At 44.4% G+C, this 23,445-nt stretch overlaps 1 protein-coding gene across 2 annotated transcripts; it reads right to left on the reverse strand.

Moving 5' to 3' along the window:
- Positions 1-490: 490 nt before the first annotated feature.
- Positions 491-21,850, reverse strand: CASP6 (caspase 6). 2 transcript variants are annotated; one of them, XM_066384806.1, is made up of 7 exons: positions 20,543-21,850; positions 9,971-10,013; positions 9,284-9,430; positions 6,792-6,868; positions 3,463-3,512; positions 1,885-2,044; positions 491-1,079 (listed from the first exon to the last, which is right to left on the reverse strand). In XM_066384806.1, the coding sequence occupies exons 1-7, from the start codon at positions 20,580-20,582 to the stop codon at positions 841-843; spliced, it is 756 nt and encodes a 251-aa protein (XP_066240903.1). In that variant the 5' UTR covers positions 20,583-21,850; the 3' UTR covers positions 491-840. The 2 variants fall into 2 exon arrangements, with proteins under 2 accessions (XP_066240903.1, XP_066240902.1); XM_066384805.1 differs by having other exon boundaries at positions 493-1,079; positions 3,463-3,638; positions 20,543-21,846.
- Positions 21,851-23,445: the final 1,595 nt, after the last annotated feature.

Consider the following 23,445-nt stretch of genomic DNA (forward strand, 5'->3'; position numbering starts at 1 on the left):
GGTGTGAATGTCACTCCCCACAGCAGAGCTGGCATGCTGTTTGAACTGCAGCTCACAAGTTTCAGTTACCAAAAGCCCAAATATTTAAACATCTTCAGCTTCTGGCAGGTTATGAACAAAATATTACTCAAATTATATATTGATATATTGTATTAATAAGAACTGACCCTTAGAAATAACATTTTTCCATTAATATGATTGTGAATGGGGATGATGACTGCTGGATGATGAAAAGTAACAGGGAAGACACTGATAATCCAATCTGCATTTAGCCTACACTAAGAAATAATTTCAGTAACTATATTTCTTCCAGAGAATACCATGGAATAGGGCTTGAAGGCTAATTATTTTAAGTGAGAGTTAAAGACATATCAAAAGTGTGAATTAAAATGTAGATGAATTTATATGACCAATTAAAGCAAGTCTATATATTGCATCAATGAATAGAAATGTGAATTAGAAAACTTTGATAAGGTGAATTATTAAGGGAAAACAGATTCTTTGGTTTCAAAAACATTTAAAAACATTATAAACTTTTATTTTAAAAATATCACAAAATACAAGTTAAATCAGCCAGATATTTTAAGTAACCTTGCAATTATAAATGAAAATCAAGTGTTACAAATGCTCGTGAATTTTTATTTATAGTAATTCCCTGAGGATTTTGCTTCAACATCAAACCCTTTCACCATGATCAGTATGAATTATTTTTTAAAAAAGTTCTCATTAAACCGTAAAACATTTAAAACTGCTGCACCATAAGCTTTAACCCAGTGACACATATTTATATAAAAAGAAGGGAAATCTATTTCGACTCCAAATACACGAAACAAAGTAGACTTATTTAGATTTTGGAAAGAAATGCAGCTTTTTAGTTAGCATGGAGGCAAAGCAGGGGACCTGCTTCTTTCCGATTGCACTTCGGTCCATGCAGATGTCCACTCGGCGCTGAGAGACTCTCCTGTTCACCAGTGTGAGGAGTTCTGTGAACTCTAAGGAGGAGCCAAATTTCCTCAGCATCTCACACAAATCTTGAATGTACCACGAGCCATTCACAGTTTCCCGATGAGAATAGTAACCTAAAAGAGATAGGAGGAACAATGCAACATAACAGATAATGTATTGTAGAACTGTGCACCTGAAACCTATATAATTTTATTAACCAATATTACCCCTATAAATTAAATTTTAAAATTATTTTTAAAAAAAGATAGAAAGAAAAAGGACACTGATATTTTCTGGCTTTCCATTCCTGTGACTAAAAAACACCTTTATAATTTACTGTGACAGAAGTATAAATTCTCAGAAAACCGTGGAGAAGACTAAGATGTGTCGTCCATGATACAGCTTTTATATTTTTCTTTGTTAACTATTTTCATGCGGGAACAGCGATGAATTCTACAGAGTTCTATAAAATGGGATGAATTCTATTTAATTTTCTCCATTACCTAAAAGTTTCCAAGATAGTAGTAGCCAAGTGATGATTTTGAGAGACAAGAGATTACAAGAAAGAAAAACATAAAATTATTTACTGCAAAAGCAAAGAACTGTCATCAAATATTTTTCAACCAAGCTTCCCTTGAGTATGACTACAATGACACTATCATTATTAGTGATTCAGAACAGGTTGGTAATAGTCATTACAATGAGACTTGCAGCTTTAGACTTTCAGTTCTCAGGGATGATTTTTTCTAGAAGGTATTTTTAAATTTCCATGTATCATTCTGTGTTATGTGATCAAAGAAATTCATTCTAAGCCTGTGAGCTTCAGGACCAACTCACAATGTCCTTATAGGAAGATCTGATCCAAATCAAACCAAGGTGAAACTTACAGGAACTTAGCCAGGAAAGCCAATTCTATGTTTGCACTGAACACCCACACACCTTCTGCAACAGAGTAGCACATGAGGAAGTCTGCTCCAGCAGGCAGAGTGTAAACTGAGGCTGCATCCACCTCGGTGACATTAGCTTTTGGCCTGTCTGTCCGGTGATCCACTGCATCCAAAGGAATGACAGGCACATCATGCTGGCTTCCCCGACATGCCTATGAGACAAGGAGGAAAACCACCTCCTTTACTTACCTACTCTTCCCAATGCTTAATGTTTATAGCGGATGTGTAATTCAGTACAACTCCATGTTAACATCAATAAGCCAATTTACAGGCACTTCAAAAACAGAGTATTCCGGTGTAGAGCCAACTAAAGCTGACAGTTTTTTTCCCTACTTATGTTTCCTGTTAGTTAATGTTTCAAAACACTGGCATCCTTAACTAGACACTAAACTCTTCAGTCAACAGCTACTTTCTCTGGTGGCTCCACCTTGACACCAGGTTGGGCCACGAAGTTGCAATGATTAAGTTATTTCAAATGTCAAGCCAAGTAATAAAGACACCAAGAATCTTTATTTATTCTTTATGTTAAGAAAGAATTAGGCCCTGACCAATTGGCTTAAGGTAGAGCATTGGCCTAGTGTGCAGAAGTCCTGGGTTAGATTCCCAGTCAGGGCACACAGGAGAAGTGACCATTTGCTTTTCCACCTCTACTCCTCCCCTTTCTCTCTCTGTCTCACTCTCTTCCCCTTCCCCTCCCATAGCCACGGCTTGAATGGTTTGAGCAAGTTGGCCCCAGGTGCTGAAGATGGCTCCATGGCTTCTGCCTCAGGTGCTAAAATAGCTTGGCTGCCCCAGATGGGCAGAGCATCACCCTGTAGGGGGCTTGCCGGTGGATGCCGGTTGGGGTGTATGCAGGAGCCTGTCTGTCTACCTCCCCACCTCTCACTTAATAAAAAAGAAAGAAAGAATTACTACTGATAATTCAAATTGCAACTTGGGCTAGAATTTAAAGAGGGCCTGTCCAGTACTGCAGAAAGTTACTCTTGAAATTGGCTTTAGTGCCTGCCCTGTGGTGGCGCACTGGATAAAGTAACTACCTGGAATGCTGAGGTCACCAGTTTGAAACCCTGCACTTGTCTGGTCAAGGCACATATGGGAGTTGATGCTTCCTCCTCCTCCTTCCCCCTTCTCTTTCTTTCCTCTCTAAAATGAATAAAGTCTTTTTTTTTTTACAGAGACAGAGAGAGAGTCAGAGAGAGGGATAGATAGGGACAGACAGATAGGAACAGAGAGAGATGAGAAACATTAATCATCAATTTTTCATTGTGATACCTTAGTTGTTCATTGATTGCTTTCTCATATGTACCTTGACCGTGGGGTTACAGCAGACCGAGTAACCCCTTGCTCGAGCCAGCGACCTTGGGTCCAAGCTGGTGAGCTTTGCTCAACCCAGATGAGCTCGCGCTCAAGCTGGCGACCTCAGGGTCTCAAACCTGGGTCCTCCGCATCCCAGTCTAGTGCTCTATCCACTGCGCCACCGCCTGGTCAGGCAAGATTGGCTTTAGTGCTTAGTAATCACATGTGCAGGCCCTGTACTTTATAATTAAGATTATAACGTCATCAGTCTTACCTGAATGATAAAGATCTTGGGCTTTCCAACCAGGCTCTGACACTTGTCTCCTTTGAACAAACCAGTCAATGTCTGAATTTCAATTTTGGCATCATATGCATAAATGTGATTGCCTTCGCCGTGACTCAGGAAAACACATAAAAAGCAATCGGCATCTATATGGCTAGAGGTTGATGCTATAAAAGCCCCCAAAAGTTCACACAGAAATGAAAATAAGTTGCTTATTATCCACATATTAAAATTCAATTTACTAACACCAGAATAAAGTTATACACATATGACTATGAGAGGGAGAAAACTTGTTACTCTTCAATACATGTAAAATGTCTATAATGAAACATACATTTTAGTTTATTTTAGGGAGAGACAGAGACAGGAAGGGAGAGAGATGAGAAGCATCACCTTGTAATTGTAGCACTTTAGTTGTTCATTGATTGCTTCTCATACATGGCCTGATTGTGGGGAGGCACTCCAGCTGAGCCAGTGACCCCATGCTCAAGCCAGTGACTTGGGCTCAAGCCAGCGACCATGAAGTAAGTTATGTCTATGATCCCTCACTCAAGCTGGCGAGCCTGCACTCAAGTCAGGTAAGCCTGCGCTCAAGCCAACGACCTCTAAGCTTCGAACCTGGGTCCTCAGCGTCTCAGGTTGATGCTTTGTCCACTGAGCCACCACCTGATTGGGCAACTTATTTTTGTTTTTAATCAAATAATTCATAGTATAATATATCTGACTGTTAAAAATCAATTGTTAAAGTTCAAAGTAATAAAGTTGGAACAGACTTCATTTTAGTTTTTCTAAAACAGAACAATGACATGGAAAACATAAAAGGATATTATGGGGAACCCCTTTCAAGATCCAAATGAAATCCAATAAGAGTTTTCTGAATTAGCAGAGAGCTTCTTAGAGTGGACTGGAGAGACCCAGAAACTGCTGCTTAACAACTCCCTATGTGTTGCTGCACCTCCAAGGAAGACACTACCTTTAATACTGTTTGTCTACAGCACTCAGAGCTTCCAAAGGAGTACTAAGACCTGAGACTGATGTCCTCCAAAGCTTATGAGCAAAGTAGAAAACCTGGTAAGCAGCCAGTTAATATGGTACACAGACTAAAGAAGAGCCCTAATGTGGAGGTTCCGCAAAAAATTAAAAATAGAACTACTGTGTGATCCGGCAACTCCACATCTGGGTATTTATCCTAAAAGAACAAATACGCAAGCTTGCAGCATTACTTACAACAACTTAAGATATATAAACATCCTAAGTGTCCATCCATGGATGAATGGATAAAGGAATTGTGGTATATATACAGCTACATCTACACACACACACACACACACACACACACACACACTCACATATATGCTGAAGAATATTATTCAGTCATAAAAAATAGAAATGTAATCTTGCCATTGTGACGTGTGGACCTAAAGGGTAGTATGCTAACTGAAATAAGTCAGAGAAAGACAAATGCCATATGATATCACTTATATTTGGAATCTAAAAATACCAACCAACCAACCAACCAAACAAAAACCAAGCTCACAGACATAGAGAACAGACTGGTGGTTGCCGGGGGGAAGGGAAGGTAGGAAGTGGGTGAAACGGGTGAAGGAGGTCAAAAGGTACAAACTTATAAAATAAGTAAGTCATGTGGATGTAATGTATAGAATGGGACTATAGTTAATAATACTATGTTGCATACAGTATTTGAAAGCTGCTAAGACAGTAAATCTCTCAGGACTATATTTTTCAGACAAAAGTCCTCATCTCAAGAAAAAAATTTTTGGTAACTAGACTTACTGGTAGCTAGATATTTTGCAGTGTACTCAATATACTGAATCATTATGTTGTACACCTGACACTAATATAATGTTATATATCAATTATACTTAAAGAAAGAGCCCTGAAAAAAGTTTAAATTACATAATTATAATATCCCATTGGTAAATGACTTGGAAATCTATGGCATGCAATGATTATTATGATAAACATAAATTGTTAAAATACCTACTGCACAGTGATGTAGAAAAATTTGGATATGAGACTGACCAGTTGTGGCACAGTGTATAGAGCTCGGACCTGGGATGCTGAGGTCCCAGGTTCAAAACCCCAAGGTCATTGGCTTGAAAGCAGGCTCATCCAGCTGGAGCACAGGGTCACCAGCTTGAGTGCAGGATCATCAACATGATCCCATGGTCACTGGCTTGAGCCCACAGGTCATTGGCTTGAGTCCAAGGTCTCTGGTTTAAGCACAGGTGGCTGGTTTGAGCAAGGGGTCAGTGGCTCAGCTGGAACCCCTGAGTCAAGGCACATATGAGAAGCAATCAATTTACAACTGAAGGGCTGCAACTACAAACTGATGCTTCTCATCTCTCTCCCTTCCTGTCTGTTTCTGTCTCTGTCTCTCTCTCAAAAAAAAAAAAAAAAAGAAAGAAAGAAAGAAAAATTTGAGTATGAAGGGAGTCAATTAAAAAATATCACTTCCGGCCCTGGCCAGTTGGCTCAGTGGTAGAGCGTCGGCCTGGCGTGGAGAAGTCCCGGGTTCGATTCCCGGCCAGGGCACACAGGAGAAGCGCCCATCTGCTTCTCCACCCCTCCCCCTCTCCTTCCTCTCTGTCTCTCTCTTCCCCTCCCGCAGCAGAGGCTCCATTGGAGCAAAGATGGCCCGGGTGCTGGGGATGGCTCCTTGACCTCTGCCCCAGGTGCTAGAGTGGCTCTGGTCGCGACAGAGCAATGCCCCGGATGGGCAGAGCATTGCCCCCGGTGGGTGTGCCGGGTGGATCCCGGTCGGGCGCATACGGGAGTCTGTCTGACTGCATCCCTGTTTCTAGCTTCAGGAAAAAAAAAAAAAAAAAAAAAAAAAAATCACTTCCTAACATCTGTAGTGTTTGCATTTTAGACTTTTTTTTAAAATTTTTTTAATAATTTTATTTTTTTAATGGGGTGACATCAATAAATCAGGATATATATATTTTCAAAGATAACATGTCCAGGTTATCTTGTCATTCAATTATGTTGCATACCCATCACCCAAAGTCAGACTTTTAATTGCCAAATGAAAAGGTTATTCTATTAATTTCTAGAATAATAGACTCTAACTAATTAATGGTATATTAAATATAAACTTTGGAGGCCCAATACTTTGCAAGGGTCTCTGAATCTGGTGGGTAACATATAAGCAAAAAGCACAACCAAAAACGCACTACCCATGCCAACTTAGTTGATAAGACTTTTTACAACAGTTAGCTATTTGCACTTGCCTTTACAGATAGGATAATTAAAGTATTCAATCCCATTAGAGGAAGATGAATAGAAAAGCAACTTACCCTCATGAAGTTTGAGCAGTAGTTCTTCTGCTTTAAGATCGTTAAAGCATTTCACTTCAAATCCTAGATCTGAAAACCTGGTAATAGATTAAATTGGACATTAATAGCTTATGAACTATTCAGAGTTATCACATACCCTACTTACCCAAGGAATTTATATACATTTTATGACACATATATTATCTTTTCTTGGCCCTGGCCAGTTGGCTCAGTGGTGGAGCATTAGCCCAGCATGTAGATGTCCCAGGTTTGATTTCCAAGCAGGGCACAGGAGATATGCCCCTCTCACTTTTCTCTCTTTTCCTCTCCTCCTGCAGCCAAGGCTCAATTGCAGCGAGCTGGCCCTGGGCGCTGAGGATGTCTCCATGGCCTTCGCCTCAAGTGCTAAAAAATGGCTCTGGTTGCCACAGAGCAAAGGCCCCAGATGGGCAGAGCATCGCTCCCTAGTGGGCTTGCCAGGTGGATCCCAGTCAGGGCGTATGCGGGAGTCTCTCTTTGCCTCCCCTCCTCTCACTAAAATAATTTTTTTTTTATTACAGAGACAGAGAGAGTCAGAGAGAAGGATAGATAGGGACAGACAGGAATGGAGAGAGATGAGAAGCATCAATTATTAGTTTTTCGTTGCAACACCTTAGTTGTTTATTGATTGCTTTCTCATATGTGCCTTGACCGTGGGCTACATCAGACTGAGTACCCCTTGCTCGAGCCAGCGACCTTGGGTCCAAGCTGGTGAGCTCTGCTCAAACCAGATGAGCCCACGCTCAAGCTGGTGACCTCGGGGTCTCGAACCTGGGTCCTCTGCATCCCAGTCCGACACTCTATCCACTGCACCACCGCCTGGTCAGGCTAAAATAAAAAATTTTTTAAATTATCTTTTCTTTAGGGAGAAAGAAAGAAAAATCAAATATGACAATGATCATTTCCCTGATCACCCATGATAGGAAAGGATTTACTGGTAATGATGACTGATTCAAGTTAGATTATTGTGTCTACTATGCAAATACAGGTGACCCTTGAAAAACAAAGCTTTGAACTGCAGGGGTCCACTTATATGCAGATTTTCCCCAAAATACTTGTACTCTTTTCAATCCAAGGTTGGGAGTCCACAGATGCAGAGAGCCAACTATATGTCTTGATCTCTGCCATTATACAGTGTGTCCGTAAAGTCATGGTGCGTTTTTGACCAGTCACAGGAAAGCAACAAAAGATGATAGAAATGTGAAATCTGCACCAAATAAAAGGAAAACTCTCCCAGTTTCATACCTATTCAGTGCAGTTTGATGTGGGTTCATGCACAGATTTTTTAGGGCTCCTTAGGTAGCTATCCCATATAGCCTCTACAGACTCGTCACTGACTGATGGCCTACCAGAATGGGGTTTCTCCACCAAACTGCCGGTTTCCTTCAACTGCTTATCCCCCTGAGTAATGTTATTGCTATGTGGTGGTGCTTCATTATAAACGCGCCGATATTCACATTGCACTTTGGTCACGGATTCAAATTTAGCGAGCCACAGAACACACTGAACTTTCCTCTGTACCATCCACAACTCGACTGACATGGCCGTGGGCTGCTCTGCTGTATACATGGTGTTACGTCATCATCTGCGCATGCGCACATGCTGCCACATCATCCTACAGAAACTGGGAGGGTTTTCTTTTTATTTGGTGCAGATTTCACATTTCTATCGTCTTTTGTTGCTTTCCTGTGACCGGTCAAAAGTGCACCATGAGGCCCTGGCCAGTTGGCTCAGTGGTAGAGCATCAGCCTGGCGTGCAGGAATCCCGGGTTTGATTCCAGGCCAGGGCACACAGGAGATGCACCCATCTGCTTCTCCACCCCTCCCCCTCTCCTTCCTCTCTGTCTCTCTCTTCCCCTCCCGCAGCCAAGGCTCCATTGGAGCAAAGTTGGCCTGGGCGCTGAGGATGGCCTCTGCCTCAGGCGCTAGAATGGCTCTGGTTGCAACAGAGCGATGCCCCAGATGGGCAGAGCATCACTCCCTTGTGGGCATGCCGGGTGGATCCCAGTCGGGCACATGCGGGAGTCTGTCTGACTGCCTCCCCATTTCCAACTTCAGAAAAATACAAAAAAACAAAAAGTGCACCATGACTTTATGGACACACTATATACAAGGACTTGAGCATCTATACATTTTGGTGTCCACAGTGATCCTAGAACCAATCCCCTATAGATACTGAGGAACAACTTAGTTTTGGAGGACACAAAAGTTAGACATGGAGTTTTGACTGTGTAGTGGTCAGCACTCCTAACCCCTGAGTTTTCAAGAGTCAAGTGTTGAAGTAACAATGCAGAGCATGTTAAGATTTAATAAAACAGGGTTAGGAAGAAAATTCAGACAAGTTCTTAAGGGGGTGCTGCGCCCAACTGAGGTTCATCCTCACTCTCGCTCTCTTATTTTTTAGTGTGGGCACGTTTCCATACGTAATTACCATGTGAACATCTCATCACCTGACATGCATTCAGAACTACTACCTGCGCTGCAGATTGTCCCTGTCAGCGTTGGTGCCGCGCCTATCCGGCAGTGTTAAGTGCCAGAAGAACCTCTCATGATTGAAAATCAAAGCAAGTCCTCTCCTCTTGTGGTCCATTTTGTACTTTTCTGCTGGATCAAACATTTCACTGTTCACAAAAAATTTAAAAAAGAACAATCATTTTAAGTCATATCAAGTAATGAGCTCTTTTCAAAGCCCAAGGACCTTGTGTAGGGTAGGTGGGGGTCTGCTGCTTCCTCCTCCTCTGCCAGGCTGACGTGCGTGGTGTGCGCTCGGAAAGCCTCAGGGCTGCGCCAGTAATAAGTCCTGAAATATTCTGTACCAACGGAGAAACACTGGCCATCGTGGGCACCCCCCGCAATCCATCTACATGGGTGTCACTCCCCCAGGTCTCCAGGATCCAGCAGCCAAGGACAAGGCCTGGCTGAGGCCCATCTCTAGCTCCAGGGCCTGTGCCATACCAGCTCTTAAATATTCTGAAGACCACTCTCGGTGCTTTCACAAGCAGGGCACGAACTAAGCTGTATATCTACAAATTAACTCTCCAAATGCTAAAACCTGACACAGTTCTACCTTCTAGTTCCCAGGCCCCTTTCTTGCTTTGACTTTTAGTCTGATCGTGACCACCATAAGAAGAGACCTTGATTAGAAAAGAGCAGATTTTTACCTCTTATAGAAAGCGTCTGTTTCTGTCATGTTTGGTTCCTCACCTATTAAAAAAAATTGATTTTTGTTAATTAATTTACTTTTTGACTTATGGTAGTAAAACACAGCAGGACCTCCCAACTGGATGCTTTAGACTCCCACACACTAAAATTCTTCTGTTCTGGTAGGTAAAAAGAAGGGTAAGAGAAAAGGAAGAGAAACTGCTTAATAATAAATGGGTGAACTATATATTAATAGCTTAATTCTTCCTCACTCCCAACTCTTACCTGCAAAGAAATGGAGAAAATATTATGCAACTACATTCACTGCAAAAATATTCCTAGAGTAACGGTTTTTTGAATATCAAATGCAAATGAAATATGAAATTGCTTTGTTTTACAGAAAGTGTTTTTGTAAGTGTTCTATGCAACAGAAGAAATGAAGTCATTCACGAGAACTGAAACACTGTGTGGTTAATAGGGGAAGAGTTTGAATATGGGTGGAGGAAGGGAAGGGGCAGGGCAAATTAATTTAGATTTTGGATCTCCTGAGTGACATATTCACACTTATAACCCATAACCAGGACCCTCTGCTTCCAACCTGTGATCAGGCTCTCGCACCCTCTGGACAACTTTTCACTGAATCCCTCTCTGGAAGCGGACTTTCTGAGATCATGGAACTGTTCTTTATCTGCGCTATCCCATATGGCAGCCACTGGCCCTGTGTGGCTCTTGAACACCTGAAATGTGGCTAGGCAACTGAGAAACTCAATTTTAAATTTCATTTCAGGTCCTGGCCAGTTGGCTCAGTGGTAGAGCGTCAGCCTAGTGTGTGAATGTCCTGGATTCAATTCATGGTCAGGGCACACAGGAGAGGTGCCCATCTGCTTCTCCACCCCTCCCTCTCCAGCTTCTCTCTCTCTTCCCCTCCTCTCCTGCAGCTATGGCTCAATTGGAGCGAGTTGGCTATGGGCACTGAGGATGGTGCCATGGCCTCTGCCTCAGGCACTAAAAAAATTGGCTCTGGTTGCAACCAAGCAAGGGCCCCAGATGGGTGGGGTGTTGTCCCCTGGTGGGCTTGCTGGGTGGATCCCAGTCGAGGCACAGGCGGGAGTCTGTCTCTGCCTCTCCGCCTCCCACTAAATCAGCGGTTCTCAACCTGTGGGTCGCGACCCCGGTGGGGTCGCCTAAAGCCATCGGAAAATACATAATGCATATCAGGTATTTACATTCCGAATCATAACTGTAGCAAAATTACAGTTATGAAGTAGCCACCAAAAATTATTTTTTGGTTTGGGGTCACCGCACCATGAGGAACTGTATTGTGGGGTCACGGCATTAGAAAGGTTGAGAACCACTGCACTAAATAAAAATAAATAAGCCCTGACCGGTTGGCTCAGCGGTAGAGCGTCGGCCTGGCGTGCGGGGGACCCGGGATCGATTCTTGGCCAGGGCACATAGGAGAAGCGCCCATTTGCTTCTCCACCCCCCCCCTTCCTCTCTGTCTCTCTCTTCCCCTCCCGCAGCCAAGGCTCCATTGGAACAAAGATGGCCCGGGCGCTGGAGATGGCTCCTTGGCCTCTGCCCCAGTCTAGAGTGGCTCTGGTCGAGGCAGACCGATGCCCCGGAGGGGCAGAGCATCGCCCCCTGGTGGGCAGAGTGTCGCCCTCTGGTGGGCGTGCCGGGTGGATCCCGGTCGGGCGCATGAGGGAGTCTGTCTGACTGTCTCTCCCTGTTTCCAGCTTCAGAAAAATACAATACAAAAAATAAATAAATAAATAAACAAACAAACAAATTTAAATTAATTTAAATTTAGATAACTGCATATGGCAGGTGCCTTCTGTATTGGAAAGCACAATGAGTCTAGCAGCATCTTCTGCAATAAGGTCCCATATACCAATGAATTTGTTTTTACCTGATTAATAAACAAAAACACTAAGAGTACAGCAGGATGCACCTCGTAATTGAGATCTTTGAGGAAGAAGAGCAGTCCTTAAAGTAAAGTATACCCATCACCTCCTAGCCAAGAGGGTAGTGTCCTCCCTCTCCTTAGAGTGTCCCCAGATAGTTTTAACCTCTCCTCACTCACAGTCTCCCCTGGGAGTGAGGGTGAGGTGGGGATCCAACTCAGGTGCCCTTGACCAGTCACGTTCAGTTCAGCCTGTTTTTCCTGGAATTCACCCAGCACGCAGAGCCAACCAAGACCCCACTAAAGCCTCCCACTGTCTAATACAGGGGTCCCCAAACTTTTTACACAGGGGGCCAGTTCACTGTCCCTCAGACTGTTGGAGGGCCGGACTATAAAAAAACTATGAACAAATCCCTATGCACACTGCACATATCTTATTTTAAAGTAAAAAAACAAAACGGGAACAAATACAATATTGAAAATAAAGAATAAGTAAATTTAAATCAACAATCTGACCAGTATTTCAACGGGAACTATGCTCCTCTCACTGACCACCAATGAAAGAGGTGCCTCTTCTGGAAGTGCAGCGGGGGCCGGATAAATGGCCTCAGGGGGCCGCATGCAGCCCGTGGGCCGTAGTTTGGGGACCCCTGGTCCAATAGCTCCTAAATCAGTTTCTCTTTACCTTTTGCATCAATTCCTGGCCTGGATGATAACATGCAGATTTGGGGATCTTAACCCAGACTTACAGAATAAGAGTCCTGGAGAGGTGACAATCTGCATTTTTAACATATACCAAAGACTGGGAGTCAACAGCAGCCTCTCTTACATATCCTCCCACCTCCCAAGGTCTCCTCCCCCCCCCCCCACACACTGCCCTACTGAAGCACTTTCTACTCCACACTCCCCTCTATGCCAGTTATTTCCTACTCCATACTGGTTCTACTGCGATACTTTCAACTTCACACACTACTCTATTGGGAAACTTCCTACTATGACAGTGCTCTACCTGACGATATTTTCATACTGCACACACCCTTCTATCAAGATAGTTCATGCTAGCCAATGCCTACCCAGGGGTACTTCTCGATGGCACACACTGCTTTGCATGAATCTTTCCCACTAGACAGTGCTCTACCCATAGATATTCCCCTTTCGCACACACTGCTATACCAACGATACTTCCTACGCCACACACTGCCCTACTGAGGATGCTCCTTTCTCCACACACCGCTCTACTTGGAGATACTTTCTTTTTTTTTTAATAAATAAATTTTTATTAATTTTAATGGGGTGACATCAATAAATCAGGGTACATATATTCAAAGAAAACATGTCCAGGTTATCTTGTCATTCAATTATGTTGTATACCCATCACCCAAAGTCAGATTGTCCTCCATCACCTTCTATCTAGTTTTCTTTGTGCCCCTCCCCCTCCCCCCTCCCCTCTCCCTCCTTCCATTCCCCCCACCCCGTAACCACCACACTCTTGTCCATGTCTCTTAGTCTCATTTTTATGTCCCACCAATGTATGGAATCATGCAGTTCTTGTTTTTTTCTGATTTACTTATTTCACTCTGTATAATGTTATCAAAATCCCACCATTCTGTTGTAAATGATCCGATGTCATCATTTCTTATGGCTGAGTAGTATACCATAGAGTATATGTGCCACATCTTCTTTATCCAGTCTTCTATATATATATTTTTTACAGTGATTGAAGCCTTTAAGCAAACTCTTGGCCAATACAACAAGAATCCATGAAAGAGGAATGTCCTTAACATGTTCACCAAGTCCAAGTTGGCCCCATCACCATTCCAAATCCCTGCGAATGCAACCCAACCCCATTTCAGGCTGTTAGGAGCTGCCACAAGGAGCGGGAGTCCAGAAAAAGTCCACATCCAAGAAAAGTCCGCATGGCACTGGAATTGTTGTTACAATTCTATACTTTGCAGCTCATGTCCAAGTCCCAATGACCGCTGCTTCTAGCTGGTAATGATTCAGGTAGACTGGAAAAGCCAACTGCAACATGTGTGGAGATGGAGCTTCTGTTCTCCTCTGCCTGGAGAGATGAGACCAGGGTGCTTTTCCCTGGAGCTCTGCGACTGTGGCTTGGTAAAGAGAACTTTGGGATACACTAAGCTGGGTGGCAAAGGTAGATTCATAATAGAAGTTGGCAAAAGGGGGAAAGAGAGCTCTAAATTAGGAGTAGGTCCTAGCCTGAAATATGAGTGGGACATTAAGGTAGGAGGAATAAAGGAAACACTATATATTAAACAAAGCAGCAGAAAATAGGACTATCAACACCCACAACAGAGATCTTTGAGGGAAGAATAAAAAACCTGACTATTCAGGCAAAACATAGTTAAGTGGCCCTTGTGCAAATGAGATCGGTTTACCTGCTTCTTGGAAGAAATACCCTAGGCTTGTCCACAGTGTTGTAGATGGGGCCAACGGCCCTGGACACCTTCAGCCTTCAGTGGCAAACCCCAGCTTTCTGGGCAAGGTTAGGTCATAGGTGGCTGGAGCAGGGCTGGAAGAGACTGAACCCTCCCTTAGAGGAGCGAGGGGGAAGCCTACCTTCCAGTGTCCCTTTTTCCTCACAGCAAAGGCATGTAAGCCTGGCAGGCTTTAACTCAATGACCTTCCTTTCTACTATTGAAGCAGGACCCAGATGGAATCCTATGAGACCCCTTTGGGGCATTGGAGCCTTTAAGGGCATATCCTAAAAGCTGGTAGTTCACCTGATCTCTATTGGACTTTTTCTGCCTCTTGGTACCTTAAAAGCCATGCTCAGAAGATCTCGCTGAGGGGTTTGAGGATCCCCATCCACCTATATAAACCTTTTCTGTATATCTGGAGGTATTTGGAAAAAGACAAAACAGTGTTATTAGCTGGATCAAATAAAAGAAAGTAGAAGTTTACAGGAGAAGAAGATTTGGCATCTCCTGTTCATCAGCGTTCAAAAAATTTTTTAAATTTTTAAGTAAAAAGAATGATATGGTAGACCCATAGGAGTTCCAGGATATGACTCCCCCCTTAAAATTTTTTTTTAAATTGACCTTAAAGTATTTGCTGGGTATGCTTTAATAATACCTTGACTCAAAAGATTGTAAGAAATACCCATAATTCGAAAGGTTTGACAAGATACAGTAAATGCTTTTGCTCCATATGCAGGAGCACTGTCAGTTTTAACCAGTTTAGGAAATCCAGTAATAGAAAAATGCATACAGACAATGAGCTATAACGTGCTTAGCAGCCTCTCCTGTTCTGGCAGAGGTTACGTTACTATAAATCCAGAATAAGTATCCACTGTAACGTGGACATAGGACTGTTTGCCAAATGAAGGTATATGAGTAACCTCCACTTGCCAAAGTTGTCCTGGTAGGAGTCTTTGAGGGTTAACTCCAAATGAAGGGGCAGATTGTAGTATAGGACACCTTGGACAGGATTTACCAATCTGCTGTGCTGCTTCCCGAGAAAGTTGAAGCTGTTTACGCAGGGCTGCAGCGTTCTGGTGATGAATAGTATGAGACTAAATTGCTCGATCTGTCATGGTTGCTCCAAATAATTTTCTTTTGGTAGCTTGATCAACAAGGGCATTCCCTTGTGCTAAAGCTCCAGGGAGCATGGAGTGAGCTCAAGTATGTCCTATAAAACATGGAGCTCTATGTTGACATACAAGTCTTTGAAGAAGGAGGAACTGCTGAAATAGTTCATCAGCAGTTGTCCCTAAGGCAGCAGTCTTTATAGTGGAAACAACCATAGGTAAATATTTGCTGTCTGTATATAGATTAAAGGAGGAATATGGCAAATGCTGAAAAGCCATGATAATGGCATATAATTCTAATCTTTGAGCTGATTTTAAGTTGACTGTTTCAGTATAAAGTTGTCCATTGATTTGCAAAAGTAATTTGCCATTTAGTGGAAGTTTCCCAGAGCCATTGTTGTTGATCCTTTGAAAAAAGGAACAACAATAATTTTGAGGCTCAAAACCTATAAGCTGTAAGCGTCGCCTATGCCCCTTGATAATCAAGGAGGAGACAAGATCAAAATATGGAAGTGTATTCTATGGGCTATTAGATGGTTCAATGTGCCCAAACTGTAGTTGTTCTTGTACCAATTGTGCAGCTGCCCTAAGTTTCTCCTGACAAAGGGGCCGTTGGTCTACCCATACAGGATTATCTGATTTCCAAGTAATTGGGTTTGCACAATGCATTATTGGGGTAGCAGGAGCTACCAAGGCCCCTATGCTAAATTTTGATATCCTAATCCACACCTTCTGGTATTGGGTGCCATTTCTATGGGGGTGAGAATTCTTTGCTGTTCTTCCCCTAGTCCTTTGGTGGGCAAAAATCCCCAATCAAGCATCTGAGTACTGACTAAACCATTAGGACTAACAAGCAATGCTCCCATATTTTTCAAAACATCTCTACCCCATGAATTAACTGGCCATCCAGGGAGCAATAAGGCTTAAAAAATCCAGAATGACCTTCTTAATCTTCCCAATGTAAAAAACTAGACTTTGTTGAGGGGATTTACTCTGCCCTATACCTTGTAATTCTGTGGCTGCTGCATGAGTGGTCCAGGAAGGAGGCCATTGCAGCTTAGCAATAACAGATACATCAGCTCCAGTATCTAAAAGTCCTTTAAATTTATGCCCATGTATTGTTAGTTCCATTTCAGGGCGTTCCTGACCTATTTTTTTAAATCTAATTGGCAAAAGCAGAGGAGCCAAATCACCAATTTTCTTGGGGCCCCTTTTGCAGGATGTGGCCTGAGAAGCAGAATTAGCATCCTTATACTATTCTTCTAACTGCCTGAATTAGACGTGAGACAAATTCTTTTTTTTTTTTTATTAATTTTAATGGGGTGACATTGGTAAATCAGGGTACATATGTTCAGAGAAAACATCTCTAGGTTATTTTACTTTTGATTATGCTGCATTCCCATCGCCCAAAGTCCAATTGTCTTCCATCACCTTCTAGCTGATTTTCTTTGTGCCCCTCCCCTCCCCCAACCCCCTCCCTCCCCCTCACCCTGTAACCCCCACACTCTTGTCCATGTCTCTGAGTCTCATTTTTATGTCCCACCTATGTATGGAATCATATAGTTCTTAGTTTTTTCTGATTTACTTATTTCGCTCAGTATAATGTTATCAAGGTCCATCCATGTTGTTGTAAATGATCTGATGTCATCATTTCTTATGGCTGAGTAGTATTCCATAGTATATATGTACCAAAGCTTTTTAATCCACTCGTCCTCTGATGGACACTTGGGCTGTTTCCAGATCTTCACTATTGTGAACAATGCTGCCATAAACATGGCAGTGCATTTCTCCTTTTCAAACAGTGTACTTGGAGATACTTTCTTTCCCACACTCTGCTCTACCAGGATACTTAAAAAAATTTTAATTAACTAATTTTTAGAGAGAAAGAGAGAGAGAAACATCAAGTTATTGTTCCACTTATTTATGCATTCATTGGTTGATTCTTATATGTGTCCTCACCAGGGATTGAACCCACAACCTTGGTGTACTGGAACAATGTTCTAACCAACTGAGCTACCTGGCCAAGGCTCTTCCAGGATACTTTCTAATCTATACTCTGCTCCATGGGGGATACTTCCTATTCCACAAGGTGCTCTACTGGGATACTTTCTACTTCAGACACTGCTCTACTGAATATACTTTCTACTCTCTCTACACTCCAAACTGCTGTACCTGGAATACTTCACACTCCACACACTGGTCTACTTGGATACATCATTCTCCTCACTGTTTCTACAAGGATACTCCATGCTTCACACAGTACTGACCAGGGACACTTCCTACTTTATACAATGTTCTGTGAAGGTATTTCTTACTCCACACATGGCTCTATTAGGATATGTCCTACTCCACACACTGCTCCATCCAGGATATTCACTACTCCACGCATGGTTCACTGTGACACTTCCTACTTCACCTACTGCTCTTCCCAGAATACCTCCTACTACTCACACTAATATACCAGGATACACTGAGTCCTTGCACTGCTCTATTTGGGAAAATTCCACGCACATACTACCTTACTACAGATATCCTGCTCCCCACACTACTTACTCAGAGGGATACTTCCTGCTCCCCGCAGTGCTCTGCTGTGGGTACTTCCTATGGCACACTGCTCTACTAGATAACTTCCTGCTCCATTCACTGCTCTACCAGGAACACATCCTACTCCAGGCACTGTTCTACATACTGTATATACTTCCTACCTAGCAGGATACTTCCTAATTCACACCATTCTCCATCCTAAATACTTCCTACTCCACACACTGTTGTATCCAGGAGACCGCTTTAATCCATAAACTAATACTTCCTATTCCACACCCTGTCCTATGGGGTTACCTCCCACTCCCCATACTGCTCTACTGACGCAGCACAGTGATTTTTCTCTTTCCATTTTCCAAAGCTACCTCCATGATATTCCATATTCCACGATCTACCTCCTTTTAATAAGCTCACTTCCTTATCTTTAAACCAATTATATTACCAAGAAACAGAATAACCTAAACAAATGAAACCCATGTCTGCAAACCAGTTACCTCCCTCACCCCTCAAAAACCTGCACAATCTGGAAAGCACCGAGTCTCTTCTGTGGTGCAAAGTATGGATGGAGTAGCCGACCCAGCAGCTTACCTCTTCTAGCTTTTGCACCATATTGCCTAGTAAGCCTAAGGTAGCTTGAAATGTGCCTGGTGACAAATGGCCAGGTCACCAAACTAAATCAAGTCCTCCAGGGTGAAAGCATTGGAGATGTGAAAGCATTGGAGATGTACACTCAATTGGGTCTTGAGATGAGAAACATCAATTCTTCGTTGCAGCTCCTTAGTTGTTCATTGATTGATTTCTCATATGTGCCTTGACAGGGGGCACATATGAGCAGACAGAGTGACCCCTTGCTCGAGCCAGTGATCTTGGGCTCAAGCTGGTGAGCCTTGCTCACACCAGATGAACCCACGCTCAAGCTGGTGACCTTGGGGTCTCGAACCTGGGTCCTTCACATCCCAGTCCAACGCTTTATCCACTGCGCTACTGCCCAGTCAGGATCAATCGCGTCTTTAAAGTTTGTTTTTCATGGCCTAAGGAAGGAGGTTCACAATTCCTGGTAGGTAGCTGTAATTTGAGATGTGCACTTGGATTGTCTTCAAATACTGCCCTCTGCTTGGTCAACACTTATGGATTTAGGAATGATAACTCTTTTTATGTAGCTCAAGATAATGTTTAAAATGACATTCATTTTTCAAAGTTTAAAACAGATAAGGCATTCTCAGTGAAGAATTTTGAAGTGTTTTGCAGTTTTGTTAATTTGTTCATTTCTCCAAATTTCTTCAGTACCCATTCTCATAGCCTTTATTCACTGGGTATCTAAGAATATTTACATACTCTTCCGAGTAACAAATAATCCTATAATGAGTAACCCCTCATAGCTTACAACACACTGGAAAAGGGGTGGAGAAAAAAAGGGGGGTGGAGAAAAGAAGGAAGGGAGCAGGAAGAACAGAAATGTGATCAAAAGAATGGAGGTGGAGGCCCTGGCCAGTTGGCTCAGCGGTAGAGCAGCGGCTGGATGAGTGTAAGTCCTGGGTTCGATTCCTGGTCAGGGCACACAGGAAAAGCGCGCATCTGCTTCTCCCCTCTCCCCCCTCTCCTTTCTCTCTATCTCTTCCCCTCCTACAGCCTTCTCCATGACCTCAGCCTCAGGCACCAGCATGGTTCCAGCTGCAACAGAGCAACGCCCCACTTCTAACTTCGGAAAAATAAAACAAAACAAGACAAACAAACAAAAAAACAAGAATGGAGGTGGTGCCCTGCCTACTAGTGGTCTGGCACCCTGGATTCCTGACCTGGTTTTCCACCCCTACCCTGATTCCAAAACTTAAATGACCACTGGACCCTGCACTGCCTGTCCAAAGCAAGGCCACTCCCTGAATGACCTGAGACCTGTACAACTTATCTCTGAGAGAAGGCGTGTTCTGTACAGCAAAGAATACAAAGCTCTGAAAGAAAGGCGTTGTGAATACAGTAGTGGAGAGCACTTCAACCTTAAAAAGAAAACAATAAAACTAGCCAGGCTCGTAGCTTCTGAACTTTATCAGTAATTTACTAAGTGCCTAGGAAGAACGTTCTCAAGTACGCATTCAGCAGTTGATAATTTTGTAGGGGAAAGTTGCTGTGGTTTTCACTCAAATCCACAGCTGCAGGTTTCCTGGAAGCCGGGAGCGATTCCGGGCTGCATGCCCGCCAGGGCCCGGCTCTGTCTCCAGATTAGGTCCTGATACGCCAGGGGCCAGCCGGCAGCCGGTCAGGCTTCCACTGTTACTGTGTGCAACCTCTTCTTTCACTTTCTACTTAGACGTGAGAAAACAAAACCTGATGCAACTTTCAAAAATCAACTTTTCAGGACCAGGCGCCGGGAGACGCCGGGGCCAACCTGCTAGTATACGTGGCTCGACCCAGAGAGCTCGCCTCCCGAGAACAAAGAGGCGGGGAGTGCCCAGCGCCGACCGCGAAGGGGCGGCGGCGACGTCCCCGCGTTGTTTTCCCGGATCAGAAGCTACGCTGTCCCACCGCACCTGAGCGCTTCCCTGCGGACCCACAGCTTCCTTGAGCCGCCCCGCAAAGCCGCCCTAGGCAGCCCCCTACCTGCAGAGCCAGCCTCTCGGGAATCCGACACCGAGCTCATCGCGGCCAAGCGCAGCGTCCACACTCGGGTCGTCTCCGCTTCTTCCAGGAGCCCCGCAGCGCCGCCCCTTCCTCCCCCGTCTCCGCCCCGGCCGGCTTCTCCGTGGGATTGGGCTTCTTCCCTCCCTCCGGAGCTCGCGGGCCCCAGAGCGCCTCGGGCGGAGTAGGCACCAGCAGCCTGGGCCGCCTGGCACCTGGAGAGACCCGAGGACGTAGGGCGGCCCGGATAGGAAGCCCCGGGCGACAGGAGATCACCTGCGGTGAGCGGAGGCTCGCTCAATCCCGCGCCGAAAGTTTGCTTGTCTCGACTGGCGGAAAGGTTAAGGATGTTGTGTGTATTCGTGTTTCAGGTTAACCCTGAGGACTAAGAAGGGCTCCTGGTGGCTAACTGGGGGGTGGGTCGTGGGCAGTTGAGCCTAGCAGCTACTTTTGCACAGGGGCCCCTCAGGCAAACTGCACCGGGTAGAGAAGCCTCTGCTACACTGCCTGCCGCGCACGGACCTCCTTGCACTGTGGGGCCACCTGAGCCAGCCACCTGCGCCAGCGCTCAGAAAGGCGGCCCTGGAGCGCTATTAAACCGTTACGACTGAGGCTTTCCGCATCTAATCGGAGCCGCGCCGCTCTGACCAATCAGGGACCAGAAGAGGGGACTTCTGTTTACATAAGCCAACTCTCCTCTGGCTTGGGGATTCCACTTTTCATATTAAAATTTTTTTTTCATTAAAATCTATTTATTTATATATTTTAGTGAGAGGAGGGGAAACAGAGACAGACACCCGCAGGCGCCCCTACCGGGATCCACCTGGCAAGCCCACTAGGGGGAGCTGCTCTGCTCATCTGGGGCTGTTGAGCAACGAGGCTCACTCCCTAACAAATCGAGCCCTGGCTGCGGGAGGAGAGAGAAGGAGGAGGGGGAGGCGTGGAGAAGCAGATGGTCGCTTCTCTTGTGCCCTGACCGGAATCGGAAGAGGGATATCCACACTCAGGGCGACGCTCTACCACTGCGCAAACCGGCCAGTGGGACCCCACTTTTCATCAAAGATTGAAAACTACCTTTCCCCAGCTGAAACAAGGAAGAGGTGTTGCTGGAGCAGAGGGGCACCGACTGGCGCCCGACCCAAAGGCAGCCTCACTGCTGTTTTCACAGCCGCACCGTAGCACCATTGAGCTGTGTGCACTAAATAAGGTTTCCTTCTTCATCGCACCCCAAATTGGGGATTCCTGTTGGCGGTTCATTTGGCACCAACCATGAGTTGACAACGTGTAGTTCGTTCCCCAGAGCGAGTTACTTTATAGAATTTGTAATAGTTTATTTTAAATACTGTTTGTATAGGAGATTTGGGCCAAAGTAAACTGAGACAATTACAGAATTTTCTTTTTCTTTCTTTCTTTCTTTTTTTTTGGATTTTTCTGAAGCTGGAAACGGGAAGAGACAGACAGCCCCCCGCATGCGCCCACCGGGATCCACCCGGCACGCCCACCAGGGCGACGCTCTGCCCACCAGGGGGCGATGCTCTACCCCTCCGGGCGTCGCTCTGCCGCGACCAGAGCCACTCTAGCGTCTGGGGGCAGAGGCCAAGGAGCCATCCCCAGCGCCCGGGCCATCTTTGCTCCAATGGAGCCTCGCTACGTACGGGAGGGGAAGAGAGAGACAGAGAGGAAGGAGAGGGGGAGGGGTGGAGAAGCAGATGGGCGCTTTCCCTGGGTGCCCTGGCCGGGAATCGAACCCAGGACTTATGCACGCCAGGCCGAGGCTCTACCACTGAGCCAACCGGCCAGGGCTACAGAATTTTTAAGTCTGGTTTTCATAGGTAGAGCTAGTGAAAGGTTGACATAAGTGGAATCATTTTAAAATAGAGCCAAAGCAACCATTCCAGAATCACTGCTTGCACGTCTTGCTCCCAGAACCTTTGCAATGTTTGAAATGGGCAAAATAACCTTCAGAGCAGGCCAAACAACTCTAAGACTGGATAAAAAGATGGCCTTAAATTTTTTTATTTCCTTTTTTGACAGAGACAGCGAGAGAATCAAGTAGGGACAGTCAGGCAGGCAGGGAGAGAGATGAGGAGCATCAATTCTTCCTTGAGGCACCTTAGTTGTTCATTGTTTTCTTATATGTACCCTGACCAGGGGGGCTCCAACAGAGCGAGTGACCCCTTGCTCAAGCCAGCGACCTTGGGCTCAAGCCAGCAACCTTGGGCTTCAAGCCAGCAACCATGGGGTCATGTCTATCATTCCACACTCAAACCAACTAGCCCAAGCTCAAGCTGCTGACCTCGGGGTTTTGAACCTGAGTCTCCTGCATCCCATTCTGATGTTTCCCAGTCCAATGCTCTATCCACTGTGCCACTACCTGGTCAGGCTATGTGGCCTTAACTTTAGTAACTCATCTGGGTCCTATCCTTTAGACTGGAGGAAATGTGTTACGGCACCATTTCTAATACATTAAAATAAATATAAGGGATACTTGAGAAATAAGTTGGTCTGTCTTCTATAAATATCCTTATTATTTGGAAGAGAAAAATAAAATCTAATTTAATACATGTGACTATGCTTCAAAATTCATGCTTGGTCATTAAATATACTGCTCACAAAAATTAGGAGATATTTCAAAATGAGTATGAAGCGATAAAATATCCCCTAATTTTTGTGAGCAGAATAGAATATGGAATCAAATGACAAGGATTTTACTCACCCCTTGCCATTTACTGTTCATTTCATTGCGTGCATAAAATATTTCCAGAAATCACTACCTAAGTACTAACTCTGCAGTTAAGACATGGAATATAAATATCTCCCTCATATGGTTGTTTTGACGACTGAGTTAAACGACTGTACTCGAACAGGCTTGTGGAGAGCTCAAT

Source organism: Saccopteryx leptura, chromosome 5 (assembly GCF_036850995.1).
Source record: "Saccopteryx leptura isolate mSacLep1 chromosome 5, mSacLep1_pri_phased_curated, whole genome shotgun sequence".
Lineage (NCBI taxonomy): Eukaryota > Metazoa > Chordata > Mammalia > Chiroptera > Emballonuridae > Saccopteryx > Saccopteryx leptura.